This window comes from Prionailurus bengalensis, chromosome D2 (assembly GCF_016509475.1).
Source record: "Prionailurus bengalensis isolate Pbe53 chromosome D2, Fcat_Pben_1.1_paternal_pri, whole genome shotgun sequence".
NCBI lineage: Eukaryota > Metazoa > Chordata > Mammalia > Carnivora > Felidae > Prionailurus > Prionailurus bengalensis.
Window position 1 is genome coordinate 11,163,588 of NC_057351.1, and position 14,944 is coordinate 11,178,531.

Sequence of the window (14,944 nt, forward strand, 5' to 3'; positions counted from 1 at the left end):
TCCCACTTGATGCATAACTGTTAAAAAATCATTTTAACATAGTATTGCTTTTCCCTAGTGCAGGAATAATATATAAATCAAGCCGGTAATGTTCTTATCTGCTCATCTTGTATTAATTCATAACTTATTATGTCTTCATAGAAGTTGTATATATTAAAAATTATATATAATATAATTAAAATATATTGCAAGACGAGGATAATCAATCATACAAAAAAAATTTTTTTAAACCTGAATCAAGATATGGTTAGATTTAATGAGCTTAAAGACATACTTCCCTTCCATATTCATTCTTTTAAGTTATTCTCCCTTTTTGACTTAAGTCTCTTCTGCAACAACTATAAGTAGGTAAAAGATCTCCTGAAATCTGACCGGTGACACTTTTTCAATGTACTAAAGTTTTAAATTAATGTCATACAACTAGAGATGTGTTAATGATTTTAAATTTTATGGTCTACATATAACATTCTACTATTAATATGGACTATAGCGAAAAGTAGCTACTCATGCTCTGTGATCTTGATAACATTTATTCTCGATTCCTTTCATATTTAATTAATATTTGATCTCTTCAACAGATGATAAGTGCATGCAACTGATGACCAAGTCCAACTATGAGACTTGGGAATATCAAATAGATCAATGAATGGAAAATCAAATATATATATAATTCCATTCACTCATGCATATAACTTATTAACACAACTACCATTGATAACTGACTTCTAAATAAAACCTAGCATAGTGAGATGGTTTACTGTTCTTGTGCAACAATGTTATCAGTCAGGAATTGAACTATATGACCCAGAAATACTTAAGAAACAATATATAAAGATCACAAAGATGTAGCAATGATTGATATCACTAAGTAAACCTACTCTGGTAAGAAGGCCCCAAAGGGGTAAGCCTAGGTAAATGAATACACATGCCCGACAGCTGTTAATCAGTTAGATCTAATTAATCAACACCAAGACCACCACATGTTCTGATGTTATTTTAAAATCGTGGATTATATCACGTTAGCAAACCACAAACTTACCCATGTAGGAACTGAATATGTGATATTTTGGTTTACTTACATTGGAAGAGAAACAAAGGATCAATCACATAAGCCAAATACTGGGGGGTAGAGTCTTTTCTCACGGGACTGTCATCAAATACCAAACATGCAAATTTAAGGCATTATCAAACTAATGGCATACCACTTGGGTTGAATTTTTGATCTGTTATGGAAGCTAAACCAGCTGGGGGGCCACCCAGAAGCCTGAAAGTTGAACTCCCAAGCAAATTCGGATGCCGTGGATGAGAACTACCACTGACTGCCTTGCTAACACCATAATCTTGCGGAGTCACCAAGGAATCGATAAGATAATGTGGCATGAAGAGTCAGCTTTCCTCGCAAATGGGAAACCATGGTCCTACTCAAAGACAGTAACAACAAAAATGCTGAGACTCCAAACACCTGAAGTACTGAGACATCCCATTTGTAAAAACAATTTACGCAACTAAGTATGGGTAAGCAGTTTTATGTGACGGAACATTTGATCTGTGGTTAAGGCTGTCACGTTGCATTCTAACAGCATGCTACATTTTCCACAAATATTCTCATTTGATATTCCCTGGAATCTCATGCTGTGCTTTATGATGCTGAACACCAGGTGCTACCCCTTAGACGTTGCTGACATGTAGCGGTGACTCTCTGCAGCTGACAGAACAGCTCTGCCCTGCCGGGATCACCCCCAGTCAAAGATGCGCTACAGAGGCTGGCTGCAATTAATAAATACTTGGGGTAAATTTTCAGCTACAAATATAGCTGATATCCTTTCTTGATTCTCATTACTGTAGATACTATCATGTGGTCACACACACAGAATCCGGGTTATGTGACGTAGCCTAGAAGGTACATCGTTATCTACTTCTGACACGTGTATGATCATTATTATCACCACTGTTCATTCTGTCAAGTAAAGGGACCCCTACCAAAAGGATACCAATTCAAAGGGGGCATGGATTAGAGAAAGTTCACATTAGTACCTTATTCAATTTCAGACTTCACACATCATTTACAATAAAAATCTGCTGCAATAGAAAGAGTCCATACTTTGAGGTATCAACAGGTTGTGGGTTAAAGTTCCCTTCAGAATCCATTGATGACTGTTTTTCCATCATACTGACATAATTTGACTCCATGTAGTCTGGAGGCAAAGCTCCCGCAACGGCACTCAGGCAAGGCAGTGCCAGTTTGAAAAGTTCTTGTTCATATTTCTGGGAAGAAATGGAGGACCAAAACAAAACACCAAAAGCCTGGGTTACTGTTGAGCAAAAGTTGTCAGAATGATCGCTGTGGCTGGCACAGCGCTGTCAGAAAAGATCGGAATTACCCCCAGGCTAACGTAACTCCCTCGCAGACTCTTTCTCTAGCAAATGGAAAGTATATGTAGCCTGAAATCCCATCAAACATGAGACAGGCTGAAGTCAGAGTTACTGAGTTGCTGCTTAAGAAGAATAAAAACTCTGCTTCTCTAAGAGGTTTTCTCCAATATTTGAAATGAAATATACTCGGATATTCTAAATGTATAACATGTCTTTACAACTGAAACATAAATTCAGTAGATGAATAGCATAACTATAGAATACTGCCATACCATATTATAAAGGCTATACTTGAAAAATAAAGGAACATTCCAGAGAGTAAGAAATTTTAACTGATCTGTATCATATACAAAGGTATGAAAAATAAAATTCTAAACCAAGAAAGAAATTCTATAGGGAATATGCAGAGTAAAAATTTCTGGGAAGAGGTATTTGTATATTAATCACATAACTAATTAAATTTGTATTTATGAATTTTTAATTTTTTAAAGTTTATTATTATTGTTATTATTTTGAGAGAGAGAGTGTGAGCAGGGGAGGTGCAGAGAGAGGGGGTGCAGAGGATCTGAAACGGGCTCTACACTGACAGCAGAGAGCTCCATGTGGGGCTCGAACTCGCAAACTGTGAGATCATGACCTGAGCTGAAGTTGGACGCTCAACTGACTGAGTCACCCAGGCACCCCAGTATTTATAGATGTTTCAAAAAGTAGAAAATAATAATTATTTAAAAATTATCTCACTTCAAGTGTTCAATTTTAAATTAATGCTGTAAGTTCCTCTAAAAATACCTTCAACATTTGTAATTCGGTAACAGAAAGCATCAAGATGTAGCTTCCAACTGTAATCACAGATGAACTTGACTCTATTATGTAGCAAACTTCTGGATATCCTGCTCTGGTTGTCTAATAATGTCCACCTGGGAATTCAAGCTGATTTCGATTAATAATTTTAGCAGAAGCATACAAAGCATGCTGTTCTGATTTTTCTCCAAAATACTATCCCCTTCCAGCCTTCTGAAAATATCTGAACTATCCGTTATAAATATGCCAAGTGTTAGGGAATGTCACATATAGAAAGCAACACTGAATGGAGGGACTTTAATTTCCATAGCAGCAAAGTGGGAAAAGTCAGGAAGGCCACTGGAATATTATAATTTTATGAGGCTGCATATTTTTATATGTGATAAGATTTTGTCAGGTTTTAAGATCAGGGTGACTAGGGAGGGTTTGAGTCCAGGTAAGTCCAAATGCACCAAAACTTGGAGCGCCTGGGTGGCTCAGTCGGTTAAGTGGCCAATTCTTGATTTCAGCTCAGGTCATGATCTCACGGTCTGTGAGTCTGAGTTCTGCATAAGGCTCTCGGGTCTCAGTACAGAGCCCACTTTGGACCCTCTGTCTCCCTCTCTCTCTGCCCCTCCCGTGCTTGTGCGCGCGCTCTCTTTCTCTCTCTCTCTCTCAAAAATAAACATTTTTTTTAAATGCACCAAAACTCAACCATGTTCATAATTTCCTAAAATGCTTAGCCATTTTAAATTCTGATGGTGTTATGGTCACAAGGACCATGCTACCATAATAATTATGAAAACTCGATATCAATTACGTTCTCAAAATATGTTTTATGTTAGAAAAACGAAAAAAAAAACCTACACAAGTCTTAATAAGTAAAGATGATATTCTACTAGGAATATTTACAACTTTTAAATTATTTTGTCACACAAAGCCCACAAAATATTGAATCACCTTTTGAGACAGGGCGTCAAAAATGCCCCAAAACAACTTTCTTGATAAATGAAGTTCTTCTTCTGAGGCAGCTCCGAAGTTCCCCCACCCTCCAGGCAGGCAGTAATATTTCCAGCATCTTTCATAATGATTTGTCAGCAACTATGTGAGGAAACAATTAATTATAAAAGTGATGACTTAAAGGTACCATTTGGATTTTTCCCATTTCCACCCATGTGACTTGACCCAAAGGCCAAGTAATAAGGTCAAAACTGCTCAATCTCCTATGAATTCTTCTGGAGAATACTATACTATGCCTCTTTAAAATCTAACACTAATCACAGTATGAGGACCAAATACCCAGGCTTACGAACAAACCATCTAGAACAGTAGTCTTTATGAGAGTGTTTGGTTACTAATGTATCCTTGAGTCCTATCTATTAGATGGTATCATTTACTCACAGTTTCATGAATCACCATCCCCTGGATGTGCACATCTACACTTAGTGACAGGATTGACCTCAGGGTAACCCAGAGGCACAAGTAAATATCTCTAGGATACAGCACCAGAAATGTACATTCTAAGGGAAATCTACCTCTCAATATTTTTGCTTCCTTTTGCCAATCCTTCATCACCACACTTCAGGCTTTGCTTTAAGCTTGAACATCCCAAACTACTCCATTTGAGTAATCTCCTTATCTATATTTCTCTGGTGGTTATGGATGCAATGTATTATCTTTCTGAGTATCTGTGTTGCTTCTTACATTTTCATCTATGCATATTTTGTTTGTTTAGGACTAAACTGAATTTAAAGACAAGGATAGAATCTTCAAATTATTTGGTAGCTCTTTGGATAGTTCATTTTTGATCTATAAACTAACAAATATTTATAACTACTTGCTGAATTAATGAAATGATCTTTATGAATCAACAATAAGTTTTTGGACTCTTTTCTGTAACTAAGAAGGGAAACAGATTGATAAGGATTATTGTTATTAAAACAAACTACATGTTGGGGCACCTGGGTGGCTCAGTTGGATGAGCGGCCAACTCTTAATTTCGGCTCAGGTCATGATCCTAGGGTCATGGGATCGAGCCCTGTAGTGGGCTCAATGCTGGGTATGGAGCATCCTTAAGATTCTCTGTGTCTCCCTCTGCCCCTCTCCTGCATGCGCTCTCTCTTTCTAAAAAAAAACTTAAGGGGTGCCTGGGTGGCTCAGTCGGTTAAGAGTCCGACTTTGGTTCAGGTCATGATCTCATGGCCTATGAGTTCAAGCCCTGCATCGGGCTCTGGGCTGACAGCTAGGAGCCTGGAGCCTACTTCGGATTCTGTGTCTTCCTCTCTCTCTGCCCCTCCCCTGCTTGTGCTCTATCTCTCAAAAAAAAAAAATAAAATAAAATAAACATTACAAAATATTTTTTAAAAATAAAAAAACTTAAAAAACAAACAAAAATGACATCTCTTACTACAGAGATACTTCTATTATGGTCTCCCCTTCAATTACAAAATACACACACATACAATTTAGAAATCTCAAATGATGAAATATTGAGATCTAATGTGTTTGGATTAACTTGGAAATATCTATAAGGTAAAAGAGTTTATCACATAAAGTAATACTGTCTCTTTTTTCAGGTACCTTCCAGCTCATTTATATCAAGAAAATTTTGCATGGCAAAGGGTCTCTAGATGATAAAAACTGTAAAAATGGGATTTGGGGCAAGGATACAATTTATTTTACATAATTAATTAATTTATATAAATTTATTAAACCAAAATCAATTTTTCATGGAGAAAGATTGTATTTGCTAAATATCTAGGGATGGTCAGAGTAACAGCAGTTCAAAAATAGACGTATTAATATCTCAAACTTCTTTTTCCACCACTCTTACTGGGTGGCCACAAAGAAAAACGATGCTTACCAGATGACAGTGCAGAGTGGTTCCCTATAAAACAGTCCATTACGTGACTATGACCTCCACCCATAGACCATGCTATTAGATGTACTAGGACACATCGAATATTCTAATGCTAAGTCTTGACTGAGATACTAGATGACAGAAAAACATTCCCAGGTCAGTAAGACACTATGAGACTAGATCATTCATGAACAGAATAATGAAGCTGGGCAGAGAAAGTATCAGTGATTTTTCCATACTTGGTGACAAACTCTAACTACATACAGAAGTTGTCTTTGAACTCTATGAAATTACACTTGGAAACTGTCATGAAATTACCAACTTAGAAAATGTTTCAAAAGCCTGCTCTTTATCCCTTGAGGTTGCTAAGATCTTAGGCCATATCTACCACCATGTTTTCCAGACTTAACGATACCTTAGTGCATCGTTTCCTTGTTGCCCATCTTTTTTCCCAGTGATTTCTATTTCCATTCACCTAAAGGAAATCAATCTTGAAAATTCTATGATCTTTTATTACTTATTTTATTGTGATATACACATTTCTCAAATTTATATGTCCCTTTTCAAGAATTGGAAGAAAATTTCCTCGTCAAAAATCAAACATGGCGTTTCTAAGAGCTGTGCATATTGTAAGAGAAGCAAAGTCAGAGGACTCAGTAATCAACTAACTGCAAACATTTCCTATCCTTACCTTAAGAGGCATCTTCGCATGTTCATTTAATAATGGGACATCAAACACTAATCTTCGGAGCAAGTGCTGCATCATAGAAGGTCTCAATTGGCTGGTGGAACAAAGTTCATTTAAATAATGAAGGGAAATGTGTCTAAACTAAGTAAATAGTTCATTAGACTAAATTATATATGCCAAGAACCTCTCTTCAGATGGTGGTTAATTAGGTGCCCCAATCCAAAGATCAACAAAAGGCTACACAACTATATAAAAGGTTACATCCCAACTCATCTCTACTCCCTAGATCTGAAGAGCATTCCTTAGAGATGGCCCTCTTTTCTCCTCCTTCACTTTCCCACCATTCACAGTGGCAGACCCTAATGCTTCCTGAGACCCTTCCTCCAGAAATACTTCTTTCTCCACTCTACTGGGTGGGAATGGTCTTCAGTGACTGAATTAGAAGCAAAAAGAAGAAGTATCCCAACAGGAGGGAGAAAAAAAGGCTGAGACAAATTTTGCCAGAGGTGGAAGGGAACAAAAATCAACATACAGTGAACGTCTACTATGTGGGGTCATCCTGAATGTTTCACCTTGTTTAATATTTAGATAAACTCTATGAGGTAGGTATTTTGATTTCATTTTTACAGAATTTGAGGGCCAGTGGGGCTACAGACAGAACCTCCTAATTTTTCACCTCCTTCAGTCCCATCTGGCTTCTAAGCCATACATACACTTTACTGTGAGTGCAAACTTTTCTTCATCAGTGGACTGCCGAGCCATGTGCTTTCACCCACTCTTGAAATCAGAAAGGAGCCATCACCCCAGCTAGGGGGCTTGAGAAATTGTCATGTTAGCTGTCAGAGCTCCAAAAGGAGAAGGTATGCTCTGGTTTTCACAGTAAGACATTTGAACACTTCCATTTACAGGAAGTGGTTTTCTAGGCTGGAGGAAATAAAGTCAGCCTTCATGATTGCCACACATAAGTAATGCTATAATATTATACTATATCATTTTCTATATTTATGAAGTCTCTTTTTTCTTTTCTCTTCTGGAAGAGGAGTTAAAATCATCACACATAGTCAAAAGGGGAGAATCTATTAATCTTACACTACGGCGGCCAGAGACTCCTCACACAGTCACCCTACCCACCAACATCCAGAATAGTAAAATTGATCCAGCATTATATCCAATGGCCAGATACCCTAGAGAGGCTTGGAGGGACACTCCAGAACTTGAAGAGGTGCATGGGTGCTCTGATAAGACTCAGACCTTGGGTACAGGGGACTACCTAAAGTGAATTAATTTTTTGATACAGAAATTGTTTCCAAAATTCATAACTATTTGTCAAGGGCCATATAGTAAATGCTCTTCCTTAAAGGAGAAGAAACTGGATTCGGAGTTGGCTTCCCACTTACCCACAAATAGAGAGCAAACAAACTTCTATGGAATCCCGCTGAGCTTTGGTAAGTGAGCAGCCCTTCGAAAGTCTGTACACAGTGTGCAGTAACGAGTCAATGAGAGAAGCATGGTGTTCTGTGCCCGCGAAAAGAGGGGCACATCTTGTTAATAAAGGCAACACGGCTGTGCAGAGGTACCGATTGAGGGCCAGGGCCATGTCTGTGGCACTCAAAGCAGCCTAAAAAGAAATCGTGAGAGTAGAAAGTCATTTGTGTTTGGCAGTAGACAACTCTCAAAGGGATGAACATGTTGACATGTAATTTCATTATCTAGAAAATGACAAATACAGTGAAACCTGGGTTTGTGAGCATAATTCATTCTGGAAACATGCTTGTAATCCAAAGCACTCATATATCAAACCAAATTTCAAGACCCATTGGTTCAGTTGGAATCCTGTGACGTCTGGCGTCATGTGCGACTCGTATTAGAAGACATCGCTCACTGATCAAGTTAAAACTCATTAGAAATGTTTGCTCATCTTGCAGAACACTCATAGAACAAGTTACTTGCAATCCAAGGTGTTCCAGTATATGAAAAGTGAAGATGTATTCCTCAGTTATACCTTTAAATGTGGTCCATGTGATTTTTTTTTTACCACTAGTAACAATCAACTTTCGATTGCTCACAAATAGATAAAAATGAAGTGATGTCAATAGTGATCTCTACCTCCCCAAGAAGCCCAAGAGGCTCACATTCTATAATAAAATATCAATGGTAGGATGAGTGTGAGTTGAAGACACTAATGATATCCAAGAATGTGAGTACTTTACTAGGGGAGGAAAAAGAGAAAGAAGCTTATTCCCATAACAAATCTCATGTTCAAAAATTCTTCCATAATTCTACTTAATAACGTTTACAGTTTTGCTCCCGTCTATCGGAATCGACAGTCAAAGGTTCATTGTCTTCTTGTGTTCTCGACTATCCTATTAGGTTCAGAATTACATGTGAACACCCCCAACAAAGAAAAAAGAAAATTCAGTGTATTTTTAGGAGTCTCCTCTCAAGACTTTCATGAAAAAGCTGTTACCACCTCAAGATCTGGTTTTCTCTGGAATCAAAAAGACCCACTTAATTGAGAAAAGGAGGTATTATAACTATCGAAATGACATTTAGAGCTTCAGCTTACTCTACAATGCTTCAAACAGGAGAGTATTTACACCAGGAATGACAGATTCTCAGTGCGGGCCACAGGAGGCACAGGGAATATTACAGCCTTATCTATGCTTTAAATATTATAATGATGATATTATATTATAATGATGATATTATATTGTAATGATGATATTATATTATAATGATGATATTATAATGATGATATTATGTTATAATGATACTGTATTGCAATGATGATAAGATGACATTATATTACAATGATGATACTATATTCTAATGATGACATTATGTTATAATGATGATATTATATTATAATACAGTATCTTTATAAGTATTATAAGGATGATACTGTTATTGGCACAACTCAACAGTGTCCATTAAATATTCTTAATACTGTAACTGCTTTCATCGAGAAGCATGATTGTTTCAGCCAACCTCCCAAATTAGGGTTAAATGAACTTCCTATCTTCCGTGGTACCTGATCAGAATTCTTATCTTAATCCTGAGGTTGTAAGTGCTCTCCACTGTTCAATGAATTCCTTAGGATACAGTCTATTTTATGTTTACCCACTGCCTGCCTAAAAATATAATTGGTACTGACTAGACATTTGGTGACAATACATAAACGAATGAATACATCTATGGAGAACAGGCCAGAGGAGGAAATGTCAGGAATTGAGAATGTTCATTGTTAAAATCATTACCGTATCTAAAGAAGCAGCAGCCCGGAGATCAGGCAGAAAGCCAACCTCGAGAAGATGGAGGAGGAAATCTTGAACCTCAATGCCATAGACCCTGTCAAGGAACAAAACCATGGCTGCCTTGTGATCTGGGCAAAACCCCGCAGACATGTCAGGCTCCACCACATTCCCATCTAAAAGACAGAAGGTAACATGTTGTTGTTAATGGACAGATTACAAATGGCTTCTCTCCAGCCTTCTCACATTCAAGTAAAATTATCAGTTGAATGTTTTTTTTGTCCTTTACCCACAGGCAAGTGCTAGGAACTGGCCTAAGAATTACCACAGGGCAATGTAAATTCAAGGTCATTCGAAATGTGATTTGGGCATATCCGTTTGTTAGCTGCGTATTTGATTCAATACACAGCATTATGCTAGACAATGCAAAAGAAACAAAAAGGCATCCCAAATCTACATTGTGAAAACTAGTAAATACCATAAGAAGTTAAACTGCAAAGTTTCACTGTTTTCAAAAAATCAGTGTTTTCAAAAACACTAATAACACTCATGCATCCCTGAGAGCCTCTTTTAAACACTAATAACACTCATGCATCCCTATGTGATAATCATGGTTCATTTACATATTTATGGCTTGGACAAAATGATGCAACTCTATGAATCAGTTGGACTGTCAAATGAAATACGTTTCATGAATCATAATAGCATTTAACAACACTTAAGACATATTTGAGAATCAGATTATTTTCTCTATTAATAGTCACTATTTGATGCTTGTATAGATCAGGGAATCTCATTAGAATTCCATAGATCCACACATTGGGAATCACAGAGATATGGAATTAGGGGATTATGTGCCAATTTAAAAAACTGGAGGACAGATCTGTTTCCTGTTTGGCCATGTGGTAATTATGCCAAATAACATCCTGCTACTGATAATACACTATGAGAATCTACAAAGACTATCACAGAATCATTAATATTGATACAATGTTGAAAAAAGAAGGATCCAGGGAAGAGGTTACCTGACCACAATCATCCTGAAAAAATAAAGTCACAACTTGTTTGTTTTCATTCGTAATTAATGAATGGATTTCATATCTGAATCGTGACAATAAACAAGTAACAATGTTTTCAGGGACATTATATTAAAGGCTAATACCAAATAGCTTCCATTCCTTATTAAATGATAATAATACCCATATACCCACTACTTTCCTTCCTATCATTAAAATAATGGGAATAACAGCTTGTTTGTGGTGTTAGGCGCTGTGCCAGGAAAGTTACAGACACCATTCGATAACAATTTTCACAAGCACACTGTGAGGCTGGTATTCTTAGCTACATTTAACAGATGACCACTGACCTTTAAGGAAGTTAAATAACTTGCCCAGGGTTGTACACCTAGTAACTGGCAAAGTTAGATTTAAACCAAGAAAATCAGCTTTCAAATCCAACCAAAACTGATTTAATCCTTAATGTTAAATCAGTATGTTATATTTTTTAATTAAAAATCTATATGAAATTCCAGTCCGGTTTAATTCTCCTAAAAACTGCATGATAGAGAATTCAAATTTATAAGATTCTATGATTTTTTTAAAAAATTCTTTTAATGTTTATTTATTTTTGAGAGACAGACAGACAGAACATGTGCAGGGGAGGGTCAGAGAGAGAGAGGGAGACACAGAATCCGAAGCAGGCTCCAGGCTCTGAGCTGTCAGCACAGAGCCCGACACGGGGCTCGAACTCACGAACTGTGAGATCATGACCTGAGCTGAAGTCAGATGCTTAACCAATGGAGCCACCCAGGTGCCCTAAGATTCTAAGATTTTAATATACAGTCGTGACTAATGAAGTGTTAAGCAACCTGCTGATCCTAAAATAAGATCTGTGTTTTAAACACTCAATCAGGTAGACATTCATGTTAAGGAATGTTACAGCTACACATACCTGGGATTCAAGACTCATCGAGTTGCTACAGTTGCTGTTTCACTTTTACCATCTCCTCAAACACAGTGGAGACAATAAAGCTGACAGACTGCCTCCTGTCAAATTTCTGGCTTTTGAACTAGAAGAAGGAAGGCCATGTATACTGGCCTTACTTTGTGGTCCCTGCAATATTCATCTGCCTACAATTACAATTATTGCCTTAGATAGTCTGTCCAAATCTGCTGGGGCCAAGTGCTGCAGGGACTGAACATGAACTTTTTAAAATTTATTTATTTATTTTGAGGGGGGGGGGGGCGGAGAGAGCGCACCAGGAAGGGGCAGAAAGACAGAGAGAGAGAGAGAGAGAGAGAGAGAGAGAGAGAGAGAGAGAATCCCAAGCAGGCTCCATGCTGTCAGCGCAGAGCCTGATGTGGGGCTCGATCTCACAAACCATGAATATCAACTTTTGAGACTGTGTGTTTGTCCCTCAAGTTTTCTGAACCCCTCCCTCTTTCATTATTATTCTGGGCCATGCTGTAGTTCTAAAAGATGTATGATAAAAAATTTCTGAGAAAGGCCTCAGCCATCACTAAGGGAGGAAGAACTAATCATTAGAGGCAAACTTCACATCCTAAATATATAACATACAGTAACAATTATTGTTGATAATGGGTGATGCTTAAATGGGCAACTGACTTGTCACGGAAACATACAGAAAAGTACAGCTAAAAGTTTAGCTTTTAAAGTTGACTTAAATGCGTACCACTCAAAATAAAAACATACAGTTTTCTGTATATATTTTCCATGAAAGGAAAGTGGTAATAAAAAAGTAGAAATTTAATAATAACCAATGGATTGGGTTTTAAAAATTAACTTTCATCGTGATTGTGAGAGTTCACAAAAAAATCCTTTGAACCCCAAGGTAGAAAATATAGTGCATATTTATAAAGGAAAACACCACCAAATATCATTACAGCACAACTAAATAGAACAGGAAAGAAACCACCTTGAAAAATCTTGAAGGCTAATGGCAGATAACTAGAGCAAAATGATATATACTTTGGGGGAATTCTGAATGAGACATCTGGATATTCTTAGGGGTTATGTTCTTGGTTTTTCATGATAACTGATTTTATCTAAAAATGTAGCACTTCTCTCTTTCCTTATCTGGGTAACACTGGTATTATTATCTTTCTTCTGACAGCACCAATTTTATGCCTCAAAATATAGGGAAAAGAAAGGACAATGTACTTAAGTAAATGAACATGAGTTAGAAAGAGAAGTGGAAAGAAGGCAGGTGAGAACAGTCTGTATGTATACAAAAAAAAAGAAGTTGCCTCAAGTGGAGAAGATGAAAAGCCAGACAATTATTCAGTCCATGCTTTCTCAAAAATCACAAAGAATATTCAACTCTTATGGCTGGAAGATCTGGGTTTATAAGCTGGGCACATATGAAACTACTTTCTCTTCATCAGAAGGCTGGCTAGGAGGGTAAGTCACGTTCAGTTACACAGTGGTCCCTTCATTCTAGACTACACTTCCTTCTAAAATTAGAAGTTTATGTAAAAATGACATATGTAAGAATATCCAATAAAAAATTGAAAACTGAACAAAATTGAAACTGGAAAAAGGAAATCTAAGTATAATTTGGAATCTAATTTGTCCCTTAGTGGTCTTGAATAACTTTTAAAAAAATGTTTATTTATTTATTTTGAGAGAGAGAGAGAGAGAGAGAACGAGAACGAGCAGGGGAGGGGCAGAGAGACAGTAAGACAGAGAATCCCAAGCAGGCTCTGTGCTGTCGGCAGAGAGCCCAATGTGGGGCTTGAACTCACGAACAGTGAGATCACGACCTGTGATGAAATCAAGAGTTGGATGCTTAAACAACTGAGCCACCCGAGAGCTCCAAATCTTCAATAACTCTTAAATCTTTTTCTCCATGGTAGGCAGAGTGAACCACCAACAGGGAATTGGCCTCGGGCCAACACCATGCGCTATTTCTGCTGTGGCTTGGGGGCACTGCGGGGGATCGGTGTGTGTGTAAACCACCCAAACTGTGAGGCATCTGTGCTTCATCCAGCAATGCCTGAGCCCTCCCTGTTCCCCAACCCAATCTGGCCCCAGGGGAGGGGCCACAGCTGTTGGACAAAGGTTTATGTACAGAGTAGGTTATACCTTTATTTTCCATGCTTTTGGGTTAATATTAAAAACTAATCACAAGCAGTTGCTAAACCAAAATGACATACTGTACAACGGCAATAAACATTTCATCAAAATGGTAAAAAAAACTTTTTTAATTCTCTCCTTTGTCTTGGTAAGAACACTTCTTTCAACACACTGGGAATTTATAAATGTCTAAGTCAGAAGCTATGGTCATTTCTGGGGAAAAAAAAATATTATAAGGAAATGACAATGAAAACTATCTAAAAGAGTGAAGAAAGGAATTGCAGGCAAGAAAGAGAAGAATGAGGGCCAAAAAAAACCATGAAAAACCCCCAAAAAAACAAAAAAAAAAAACCAAAAAAAAAGTGGAAAGAAATTAGATGAGGTACAAACTGTCTGAAATGTCATGTACAAAAATCTCATGGAAAACAGCCGTTTAAAAACAATGAGGCTGGAAAATACTTTACAAAATAGTAACATCTTTTTCATTTATATACGTGTGTTTGTAAATGTCTGTGTAGAAGAATATGGCAATAGAGCTTTTTCTTAATTCAATGAAAAAGATGTACTTTATAGCTTTTCCCTTTTTAACTTTTTTTAATGTTTATTTATTAATTTTGACAGGGAGAGCCAGCAAGAGGCAGAGAGAGAGAGAGAGAGAGAGAGAGAGGGAGAGAGAGAATCCCAAGCAGGCTCCATGCTGCCAGCGCAGAACCCGATGCAGGGCTCTATCCCATAAACCGTGAGGTCATGACCTCAGCCGAAATCAAGAGTCAGACGCCGAACCCACTAAGCCAATCAGGTGCCCCAAGTTTTCTTACTTTTCTTGAAGAAACGTAAACCCAGTAACTATGCTGCATGGCAGTGGGGACTGGGGGCGAGGTGTTGGGGGGAATGTCG

At 37.5% G+C, this 14,944-nt stretch overlaps 1 protein-coding gene across 11 annotated transcripts in view; it reads right to left on the bottom strand.

Annotated features, from left to right (window-relative positions):
• The window catches only part of RYR2 (ryanodine receptor 2), a 756,924-nt gene that overhangs the window by 184,094 nt on the left and 557,886 nt on the right, over positions 1-14,944 (bottom strand). For all 11 annotated transcript variants that reach the window (XM_043596215.1, XM_043596214.1, XM_043596207.1 and 8 more), the window contains 5 exons: positions 9,959-10,128; positions 8,099-8,319; positions 6,705-6,795; positions 4,114-4,254; positions 2,102-2,265 (listed from right to left, as the gene is read on the bottom strand). In XM_043596215.1, coding sequence (XP_043452150.1) covers positions 2,102-2,265; positions 4,114-4,254; positions 6,705-6,795; positions 8,099-8,319; positions 9,959-10,128 — 787 coding nt within the window. The remainder of the gene's footprint in view (positions 1-2,101; positions 2,266-4,113; positions 4,255-6,704; positions 6,796-8,098; positions 8,320-9,958; positions 10,129-14,944) is intronic.